Source organism: Bemisia tabaci, chromosome 3, assembly GCF_918797505.1.
Source record: "Bemisia tabaci chromosome 3, PGI_BMITA_v3".
NCBI classification, from domain to species: Eukaryota; Metazoa; Arthropoda; class Insecta; order Hemiptera; family Aleyrodidae; genus Bemisia; species Bemisia tabaci.
In genome coordinates this window covers 17,699,534-17,710,919 of record NC_092795.1, presented here as the reverse complement: position 1 = coordinate 17,710,919, position 11,386 = coordinate 17,699,534, and the positions used below count along the sequence as shown (strand labels likewise).

At 41.1% G+C, this 11,386-nt stretch overlaps 1 protein-coding gene and 1 long non-coding RNA gene across 2 annotated transcripts in view; one reads left to right on the top strand and one right to left on the bottom strand.

Annotated features, from left to right (window-relative positions):
• LOC140224220 (uncharacterized) overlaps positions 1 to 11,386 on the top strand; it is a 57,363-nt gene that overhangs the window by 3,542 nt on the left and 42,435 nt on the right. The gene's annotated exons all lie outside the window — the stretch shown is intronic.
• Positions 540 to 8,196, bottom strand: LOC109044204 (uncharacterized). The gene is made up of 3 exons (XM_019061784.2): positions 7,843 to 8,196; positions 5,377 to 5,980; positions 540 to 1,234 (listed from the first exon to the last, which is right to left on the bottom strand). Exons 1-3 carry the CDS (start codon positions 8,194 to 8,196, stop codon positions 540 to 542), a joined length of 1,653 nt encoding a protein of 550 aa, XP_018917329.2.

The window sequence follows — 11,386 nt, the reverse complement described above, 5'->3', positions numbered from 1 at the left end:
ACATATGGCAGGGATTTGCGATTTAAGTACTGTTTCTGATGTGAAATTTCGAGAGAAAAACGGTTGTACCACTGGTTTTCTCTGAAATCAACTCCTAAGCTCAATAAAAGCTCTATAAAAGATGTCAAAGTTCATGCAGTAATGGAGAGGATAACCCACTCTGCGTTGAGAGCTGCTAAAGTACTTGCTCCGTACCTGAGAATGGAAAGTTTGACCAGATATAGAGGTGGACTCTCGACGTAGCATGGGATATCCCCTCTATGAATTTGAGAGCTTTTCCGAGCTGAGGAGATAATTTCAGAGAAAACCAGTGGCACCATCGTGCCTCTCGCGAAATTTTTTGCTAGACCATGCATTTCAACTGTAAATCCCTGATCCATACAAGATCTCAATTGACATCCCACCAGCGGACCTCTCTGCCTATACACATCAGCCATTAAAAAAGCAATGGTAAGCTTTGGAAGCGTAATTGGGCCCATAACCTGATACGATTGATTCAAGCTCTGATATAGGTCATATGAAAAATACATAACATGTGATCATAGGTTGTCAAATTTCCTCGATAAAAACAAAAACAGCGAACATGCCAGAACACATGACAACGCGACATCAGTTTTAGTAGCCGCAGCAGTAGCATCTCCATTTACGACCTCTATTGTGACCGTACTATCAGCCATGAGACTCTCAAGCATAATCATCACCTCCCTGTAGGGTTTACTCTCGGCCCCACCACCACCTCCTCCTCCGCCACCACCCCCACCACTACCCCCACCTCCTCCCCCTCCGCCACCCCCACACCCGCACCAGCAATCGCACCCACCCCCGCCACCGCCCGTGTCACTCCGATTTTCCTGGAGTCTTGGCGGTTCGATGAAAGTCTCGCCCTCGGTAAGGACCCCATCGTGGAAGGCGCTGGACGGCCTTTCGGCTGCAAAGGTCCAGTAGCCACGAGTTTGGCCCCACTCGTCGTCCAGGATGACGGTCGCACCGGTCGGCGACACCGCGAAACGATAGTACCTCCTTTCGCCGGCCTTCTTCATCGTGTCCCTCGTCAACGATCCAAGTTTCGGGGTCTGCGGCATCGACTTCGCCAGACGGGCCACCAAGGCTATATGCTCTTTCAGCGTGGCGTACGAATGCGTCTTGAGCACGTTATCAGTCTCGTTGTTTGCAATGCTGAGTAGTTCGTTGTCGTCGATCTTACTACCGATTCCGAAGGCACATGTTACTATACCTGAAAAGTACGGGAAAGAAAGTTTTTATCACCAACTACCCGTACTGCCGTGATGAGGAAGAACGCCGTATGAACATTCGAGAGTTGCCAAGTTTCCGAGAATAAAACATGTATTTGTGAGGAAAGTTTTGCATAGTTCTCTTGGAAATTTGCAGATATTTTAGATTGCAAAATTGCCTGAAATTTTTTAAAAAACACAATCACAATTTTCCCGGTAAATTTCACTCTTTTTGAAGGAGATCCGGCAACATCCGGAGGCTCATACGACGTTTTTCCTCAGCACGGCAGTGTAGCTTGCCATTAATATCTGTTCGTGAGATTTTTAAATCAATTCAATTAGCAAATCCCATACACGGAGAAAAAAACCTCGTGCGTGGGACCCGAAGTTTAGGTCATATGGATCTCTGAAGTTTTCGGATTGAGCATCTGAACACTTTACGTCCAGCTGCTGACGTTTGGATCGCACATCTGAAACTTGAGTTCTTATATCTGAAGTACTTTGGTTTTCACATCCGAACAACTTCAGTTCTCACATCCGAAAAACTTCGGTTCTCACATCTGAAGTACTTCAGATGTAAGAACTGGAGTTTCAGATGTGCGATCCGAACCTCGACAGCTAGACCTGAAGTGTTCAGATGCTCAATCCGAAAACTTCAGAGATCCATATGACCTAAACTTCGGGTCCCACGCACGAGGTTTTTTTCTCCGTGTATGGGATTTGCTAATTGAATTGATTTAAAAATCTCACGAACAGATATTAATGGCAAGCTACGCTGCCGTGTTGAGGAAAAACGTCGTATGAGCCTCCGGATGTTGCCGGATCTCCTTCAAAAAGAGTGAAATTTACCGGGAAAATTGTGAATGTGTTTTTTAAAAAATTTCAGGCAATTTTGTTCGCGGTTTAATCTAAAATATCTGCAAATTTCCAAGAGAACTATGCAAAACTTTCCTCACAAATACATGTTTTATTCTCGGAAACTTGGCAACTCTCGAATGTTCATACGGCGTTCTTCCTCATCACGGCAGTACGGGTAGTTGGTTCCGGGGCGTCATTTGCAAAGAGGCGACTGTTTTTAAAGTTAACCTTTTGATGGGTCAATTTTTGTAAACTTCGTTGCTTTTTCGGGCATTTTTAAAGGTTTTTTGAAGATCTGCTCCTCTCACGCAGTAAAATTTACCCCAATCCGCATGACTTTTTGAATTGGCTGGTACGACCTTCTGAATGCAGATTGGGATCTTCGATTTTCCGCTTACAAATTTTAACAGAGGAGAAATTAAAACGAAAAAAAGGAAAACAATTCGAAAATATTTTTAGCTTATACTGTACTCTTTCTGAGAAAATTGATCCGTCCAAACACAGCAGATGTTGGTTGGTTTTGATCCAAATTATACTTATTGACATCAACTGTATTTTGGCGAGGGTCACCTAATTAGTGATTTCGATGGCGCTTTGAAATTTTGTCAGGAGGGAATTTTCAGAGGAGAAATAAATCTCTCTTTTCAATGGGACGTATTTCTGCCAAAAAGAACTATGCACTATACGCTGCAGAACTTCAAAATACCTGAACAACGTCAATTTTTGAGCGCTCTATGCGCACTTGGATGGGCTGAAACACGTTGCCATCGGAATCTTTTGCGGGTATCGGGGATATTTTTTCGGGGTAAAAATGGCCAAAAGCGTCCAGATCGCATCAAAAATTTGCATGGTACTCAGTATGGACGGGTTTGAGGCTGACTTTCTGGTAAATTTGTCCAGTTTTTATGATTGTTTGGAAATATTTGCCGTCTCGATTGACGTACAACTCAACGGAACTGCGAGATCTGACACCGGAGAGCAGCGGAAAAAATCCGCAATTTACGCTCCTAAGTGAGTACCGTCCACCAACCTCTGGAACGCCTTCTCGCCCTCGACTCGGTTGCAGCGTTTTCTGCCAGCGTCAGACACCCCTAAGGTTCCGGACCTCCCAAATTTGATCATCCTGAACCACACGAGAGATCGCCAAGATGGTAAAATGCTGGAATCACTTCAGAGACTTTAACGCGCCGAAGAAAAGTAGGCGTACTCACAAATGCAGATTACTCGATACATGGAGACCCATGATCCAGAGACTTCGAACACTTCGGGAGGGGGTGTAAAGAGGGTCCAGGGGGCTCTCCCGAAAATTTTTGAAATTTAAAAGCACCTAATATGCAGTGTGAGTCAATTTCGTCATGATTACCTGCAATATCACTGCCAATCTTCAGATTCCAGTTTCAATCCAAGATGACAAAGAATGATCATAAATGAGCGTTCTTCTATAGAAATGAATTAAATGAAAACAAGAAGAAAAAATCCAACATGAGTATGTTGGAAAAGCGTGCCGAATAACTGAAATGTTGGACAAATACCTCTTATTTTCACGTCTTTGCTTTTTGCATCAATTGGTACTTTTTGCTAAATTTGAGAGAAAATATTGATTCATGAACGTTGAATGTAAATTAATTTTAAAGATTCCGTCCAATTATCTTGATTTTAAGCTGATTGCGGCATTTGCGCACGACCGTGATTTGGGCGAACTGCCGTGCATCGAAATCGCGTTCAGTTAATCTCTTTGGATTTCGAATTGTAACTTCTCTCCTATTCGGCCGATTTGTACAAATGAGGTCTCTTTTTATTTGTACTTTAACGGAAAGTAAGGAAAAACTCGCTAAATAGACGGAAAACAATTTTTGAGAAAATTTGGTGGATCCTGGCATCACGGTGAATGGTTAATCGGTTAATCGCCTCGCCGTCTTTTATTGCCTTGCTCGAAACCGGACACCCAAAGCTATATCGCGAGATAACTGTAGTGGTTTAAGTGGATTTCGGCAGGGGCCATGGTTAGTACATAGTATAATGAGTCACGAGGCTCATCACAGATTGCACTTACAGTGCAAGACGCTCATTGGCTATAGAGTTTTGGCGGGAAAGAAGGTTCTAGAGTTGAGTCCTCCGAGCGTAAGAAAGCTCCTATGAGGTTTCTGTCAAATTGAATAATACGGTTTTGACAGAAAAATGTTCTCAAGGGTTTCCAATTAGCAGTTCATTAGATTTTTTGGTAAAAGACCATCAGGGCTTGACAGTGTAATGGTTCAAAGACAAAGAAACGGGTGCGAGGAAAAAAGTATTTGGACGACCCGTTGAATAGCATTGGTTGATCTGTGTGCTGTACTATGGTACATCCGAGTGATTTCAAAAAGCGAGCCCTACTGGCACGCTTAAAACTAAGTCAAATACGTGCTTCACAACGACGGGCCGTGACAATTGTAATAATAAATCGTTGTGTTTGAATACACAGGTTGGCTGCCCTTTTGGGCCCTAACTTTATTCGCGGAGGCATCGGTGAAGGCCCAGTGAATTTTCGGAATTTCACGCCTATCCATACTCTGTCTCTACAGTTACTCCAAGCTACTTTTATCAAACAAAGATCAAAACGAAAACGTCGCGCCGAAAAAAAAGGACGCTGATTGAACATTCTGGATGTAAAAAAGTGTGCGACAACTAACAAAACGCTGAATTGACCGCTGGAGCAGTTACTTCAGCAATGTCATGATATAAAACCAACTGCTATGACGGTAATTTTAGCGTTTTGTGAGTTAGCGCACACTTTTTAAGGTGATTTGATGGACACCATATTTTATGTCAGAACGTCATGCAAGATATCGCATCGATTGGTTCCATTTTTTCAGCTACTCGTCATTTTTCTCGAATTTTGAGATCGCGATCTCGTTGCCCGGAGACTGAAGAATTCACTTACTAATTTTCACAAACAAATTCAACGTATTAAGAGCATGGTTTTTTATGGAGGAAAAATATCGCATTCGACACTGACATCGAAACTGCACTCGAATGCGATATTTTTCCTCTGAAAAAACCACGCCTTTAATACGTTGAATTGATCGTTTGTGAAATTTGATACGTGAATTCTCTAGCCTCCTGGCAACAGAATCGCGATCTCAAAATACGAGAAAAATGACGATTAGCAGAAAAAATGGGACCAATTGATGCGGTAGATCGCATGTCGTTCTGACACAAAATATGACGTCCATCGAATCACCTCAACATCCACGATGTTAAATCAGCATCCTTCTATTCGGTATGCTTCTAAAAAAGGACGATTTACCTGCTTTGGCAGCCTTTCTCGCCGCGAGGGCCGGATCGGGTCCAGAACCGTCAGTTCCATCGGTTAAGACGACCATGAGCCTCGGAACCCCGCTCTCTTTCCGGGAGGCCGGTGATGTTTTGAATTCGTCGATTGCTGCCATCATACCGACGTAAATTTTCGTTCTACCCTTTGGATATCTCGTCAATCGGATGGCCCTCTGGAGTGCTGGCATGGTCAAATCGTTCATGAGCGGAATCAGTTCGGTGACGCTGTCGGAGAAGGTGACCATGCCGACGTTGGCCTCCTCGAGGTCGAAGATGTTGACCAGCCGGGCCAAAGAGTCGAGCGCCGCGGAAAAAGACTCTTCGCCGACGGTTGAGCTTCCGTCAAGAACCAACATGACGTCGATCCGCCCACCGGTGCTACGCAAGTCTTCCTCGAGAAGTTCGCATGCCCGTCGAGCGAAGTCGCCTTCCGTCCGTTTATGCAAGCTGAAAGAGTTGACCAACCAGGAGTCTTGGTCGTCGATGCTCCCAGGGAGCGGGCTTTCGTATGTTCGTGTCACATCAATGAGGATACTCGCGCTGAGTCCAGAGTAGAGTGGCGTTAGACCGTCCTCCACCTGCCGAATGTCAAAACAGCATACCGCCGGTGAAACTACCAAACCACGTATCTCGTTTGCGGTGTTTAAAAATCTACGCTCACATTTTATTTTTTTGAAGTAGACCAAATCAATATCATTCCTTGAAATTTTCACGGAATTTTCTCCGCACAAAGAGGAAAAATCACAGAAATTTTCAAGACTGGATGTTAAGTAGTTTTTCATTTAAAAAATAAAGTATGACAGGAAGTCTGCGACGTCGCAAACCGAGATACGTGGTTTGGTAGTTTCACCGTCGATACACAAGTATTTTGAACGATTTTTAACTCCTGAACGAACGTTTATCTTGAAATCTTCAGCATGTCATAATATACAGAAGATTTAACGATATTATACACAATAATTCCTATAGTATTAGTGGGTTTAATTAATATTATTTATGTTACAATCAAGAGTAAATCTATTAATTCTTGAGAAAAATACTCAACCTTTGAATGTGAAATAGGTCCAATGGAATGTAGACGAGTTTAATCTGGCATTTTAGTCAGAAAATAACTCATTTTTATTATTAACAATGATATACCTTTGCTTCGGTTTTAACTAAAACTGTACAGGTACAATCAGGCATTTTGTCAAATACCTGGGCAAATAGTCAAATATTCTGACTTGCAAAAAAATTTTCAGATTACTCTCCTGATTACAGATATAAAATTCATTGCGCCTAAAAAAATGATTGCTCTGTAAAAATGTGCAGCATACAAAAGTATTTTGAACGATTTTTAGCTCCTGAATGAACATTTATCTTGAAATCCTCGGCATGTCATAAAATACAGAAATTTTAAACTTTTAACATTAAAATATATGGAAAGCATTTGTAGAGGAAGAAAAAAAAGGAAATATATATTTGATGAGTCGTGGTTCCCAAAATATTGAATATTCTTGGGTTCTTCGCCATTAATTTACAAAATTTCGTAATCCGTCAAAATTTGACTATTTGCCTGGGCAATTTGATAAAATGCCTCGTTCTAAGTTCTTAAAATGAATACTCTTTATAGTTCTCCGAAGTCTAGGTACAATTTTGGTAATATTTTCAAAGAGGAAAAATTTCCTAAGAGCTGACATAAAGGAGGTGATTGCGCAACTTCCCGTTTGTCGTTTTTGGTAAATGTTTCATTTTTACCAAGCCCTCTTTAAATACCGACTTCAGTAAAAATTCCAACAACATTGCGAATGAATGAATTGCACCTTTATCATGCGATATGAGTTGGTACTTTTTTGGTAAATGTTTCATTTTTACCAAGCCCTCTTTAAATGCCGACTTCAGTAAAAATTCCAACAACATTGCGAATGAATGAATTGCACCTTTATCATGCGATATGAGTTGGTACTTTAAAACTACCCAACATTTCAAATAAAATAAAACATGGAGATCGCTGGTTCTGATCACTGGTCCTATCCAGGGTTGGTCTCTTCTCTAATTCCGCCTGTCCTCTCCACCCCCACGGTATTTTATTATAGCACAACGCAGTAGTATAACTTAAAATCTATCTCCACGGATGCAGCGGGCTGATTGTTGAAATTGATAGACAAAGCTATAGACAAAGAAGACAGAAGGAGTATGGAGCGATCCTATTAGTTGAAATGGATGGTTCTTATAGACCAAGGGGGTAGAATGATTGACTTATCGTCGGTCTCTCGTGGGTTGCCGTTACTTACTCTATTACCTACGTTCTATGTCCATTGCGACCACCCACTTCCATCAATAGGATACCTCCGAATTCTTTTTGTCTTCTTTGTCTATCGCTTTGTCTATCAATTTCACCAATCAACCCGCGTGGACAGCACGCTTAGAGACTCTATACACATGTCGCATGTTAGTTTACCTTTATCCAGTCGATTCCCATGGTGCGCTTGATTCCTTCATGGATACCCAAGAGCCGCGAGGTGAGATCCGTATTCGATGTGTTATATTGGGTAAGATTTAACTGGACACATTTCCAGATGCCGCCGTTAACGGCGGCATCGCGATAGGTCTTCGGATCTTCACCAAAGTTGGTCTCGGCGTAGGCCAGGCGGCGAAGAAATTCCTTGTCGTCCTGGAAAAGACGACTTCGACGAATCCGATTGATGACCGTTTCCACGACGTCGCGACCTTTGGCCTGCGGTTCGAGGGTCCGATCGACCAGTTGCCCGAGACCCGTCGCGCACAGGAAGGAGAACAACACGGTCTTGTACATATTACAAAATTTTCCGGAAAACCGGAAAATGAGAGTCGAAGAAAGGAAAAAGTCGAAAGTCCAGCTGTCGAAACCCCTTGACTCAATTTCGGTAGACTGTTGACTCACTTTTAATACCGTTAGGGGACTACACAAGTTAAAATTCTTCAAAAAATTCTTTAAAAACACAAAGATAAAAACACTCTCACTTGCGTAAAATTTGTTTTAAAATAACGGGACGCGTTTCGGGACCTTAGCTCCCATCATCAGCCGCGACTGGAGGTATTTGTTTACATCGCCGCACATTGACTGGCTATCTTCAGAGACTCGAAAACTAAAATTAAAATTTTGATTTTTAATTCCAAATAATTTTGTATTTTGCGAAGCTTCCGGGAAACCGACGAATCAAGAGGAGGACCGTTCGCCTCAAGTTCGGCAAACTGTCGACTGATGATCTTGAGGATTTCGGAAACTTAATTTGGCGTGAGTTGAGTAGCTTTCGGATGGGGTAATCGCGGGCTGTTTTGAAGAGGCGGCTGGTTTAATGTAAATAATAATTTATAAGTGGTTTGGCGGTCTTTTGAGAAAATCAAGTGCTCAGGATACTCGAATTTGGAGATGCTATACCTACTTTGCAGATAACTTCTTTGGAGCCTTGTTTACCGGCCCACCGAACCAAAACAAATTCCGTTTCTCTTTTCCGATCGGGAATGAGCGATTTTTTAAGCAAGGTACGGGGTTCGGGATTTTTGATTCAACCACTGATTTCTTTGTAAAACTTCGCGATATTTTCAAAAGATTTATAAATGAGCGAACTGCAATTTTTCCACGTCTGGGGTAGTGATGAGGTGCAAAATTAGGTATTGGCTCGTGCATAGTGTATGAAAGTTTTTCTTTATTTATGATTTTTTTCATTTTATGCTGAAAATGCGAATGAAAATCTTTGAAACTCATTTCATATGAAATGGAAGAAAACAAACTAACACTAATATGGCAACAATATAACATCTAAAATGCATCAAAAAGAGCAACGAGCTGTAAAATTGATGATACATTTAAAAATAAAATCTCATGATTTCCCTCCGAAAGAAGTATCAATGCCGTAGGTTTCTTCGATGTATCACATCCAGGTCAACGTTTGAGCTTAGTAAAAGTCAGCCCATTATAGCCAATCTACAAAACACATTAATTATTCTTGTCTTTAAGAATAACCTATAGTTACTTTGCAAAATGAAATTGATTCTCTAAGCTCTAAGCGGTCTGCCTACAATCTTAAAAATGCTTCGAAAAATAGATGTGAAGAGTCAACAAAGTCATTGAGTAATGTAAAAAAAAATAAAAATAAAAATAAACAAACAATTCAAAATAATATCGAGGTACTTCAAATAGGAAGATAGGTGTGCATCTACTTCATTTTTGGGCTATCGAAATAATCAGGACCTCATCCTCCTCATCAAATTATTGTCAGTCTTAAGTGAAGTATTTCTCAGAAATCTATAGTGAATATTTTCAATTCTTTGTCTCCAATGAGTCATTTCTGAGGCTTATTAACACTGTCGTATGAAAAAAAAAATGGCCAAAAAAGTGTGATGTATAATTTAAAAGTCAAATACCGAGAGACTCATACAATGTAATGCCGGCTCTGATGATAAATAATATTTTATCATCCTCATTGATTATGAAATCTATCGGACAGTCCAACTTACGTTCCCAATCAAACGTAACTTTTACATTCCTCATTTCAACAACGATTTAAATTTCAAGCTCTGAAATCAATAATCAAATCATGCAGGCATGCAGCAATGGGAGGCTTGAGGGAAAGCAAAAAAGTGGGAGGAAACAGTAGGAAGAAAAGAAGTTATAGAAAGTTAGAGAGGACGAAAAATGAGTGTGTACCCTTTCTAGCTATTAAAACGGAACACCCGATATGATCGAAAACTTTTATTGAAGAAGATAATAACTTTTTTCATGTGAAGAAAAGTGCTGAAAAGTATTACTGTAAAAGACAATACATTTTCTTTTTCCAAGCAATAAGTTGTTTTAACTAATGAATCTACTGTCTTTTGATTGCAGCGGCGAGTGTTTTTGCTAAAGAATGTTTAATATTATCATGAAAGACTGTAGCTTCACTGCAACTTAAAAGTAGTTGTAAAATAGTGAAAGACATCAGTTTTTAAGGGGGCTTTTTGAAACCTTTTGAAGAGACCTCTGGACCCCCTTATTCCCGGGGGGCAGCGACCTCCCTTACCCGACCGGGCGTAGCCCGATTCCGTCCCCCGATTCCGTCCCGAGTCCGATTCCGTCCCGAAATTAAAACCAGATTCCGATTCCGTCCCGGAAAAATAATTTCTAAATACAAGCGGCAACATCGCAGCAATTTAAATGGTAGCACAATAGAAGAATTAGGAAGTGATAAAAGAAACTCATTATGCGATTACGTTGAGAACCAGCTTCTGAGCAAAAATGTTGAGAAGTGTAAACTGATCGGGTGTAAAGAGCCCGATGCGTCAAACGGTAAAAAAAATAAATAAATAAAAATTGAAATATTACAGAAACATGTTAGGCGTATTTTTATGGGAAACAGCGTAAATAAATTTGAATAGAGAATCTTCACTGCTATCACCGAAGAGTTTGGTGATGCTCACTTGTATGGCCTTCATTTTTTTCAAAGTTTTAGATTGCAGAGTGGCCTCAGATTTATTCGCAGAGTTGATTAAAATTTTGGAATTTTTAAAAACTTGTTTCAGCACACCGACGAAACTGCACAGATCTGGATGGGTTTTATAAAAAGTGGAGTTATAACGGGAGTGGAAACTCTCACATGCGTTGTTGGTTTTTGTTGGCGCTGCACTTTTCTCCAAAATTCTGTTAGTTCGTCACACTGTGGCTGAACCGACGTAAAAAAATCTACGAAAGCATCCCCTACTTCCGACGGGTCCAGGAACGGTAACCCGAAAATACGACGCAAAAAAGTACCGATTTCTGAAGAAGGGTCTCGGAAAAAAGGAGTTAAATGCTACCATTCAAATTGCTTCGATGTTGCCGCTTGTATTTAGAAATTATTTTTCCGGGACGGAATCGGAATCTGGTTTTAATTTCGGGACGGAATCGAACTCGGGACGGAATCGGGGGACGGAATCGGGCGATCCCGACCCGACCAAGCCCCCACCTCCGAAAAAAAAATCCTAGCCACCTGCTGAAAACATACTAT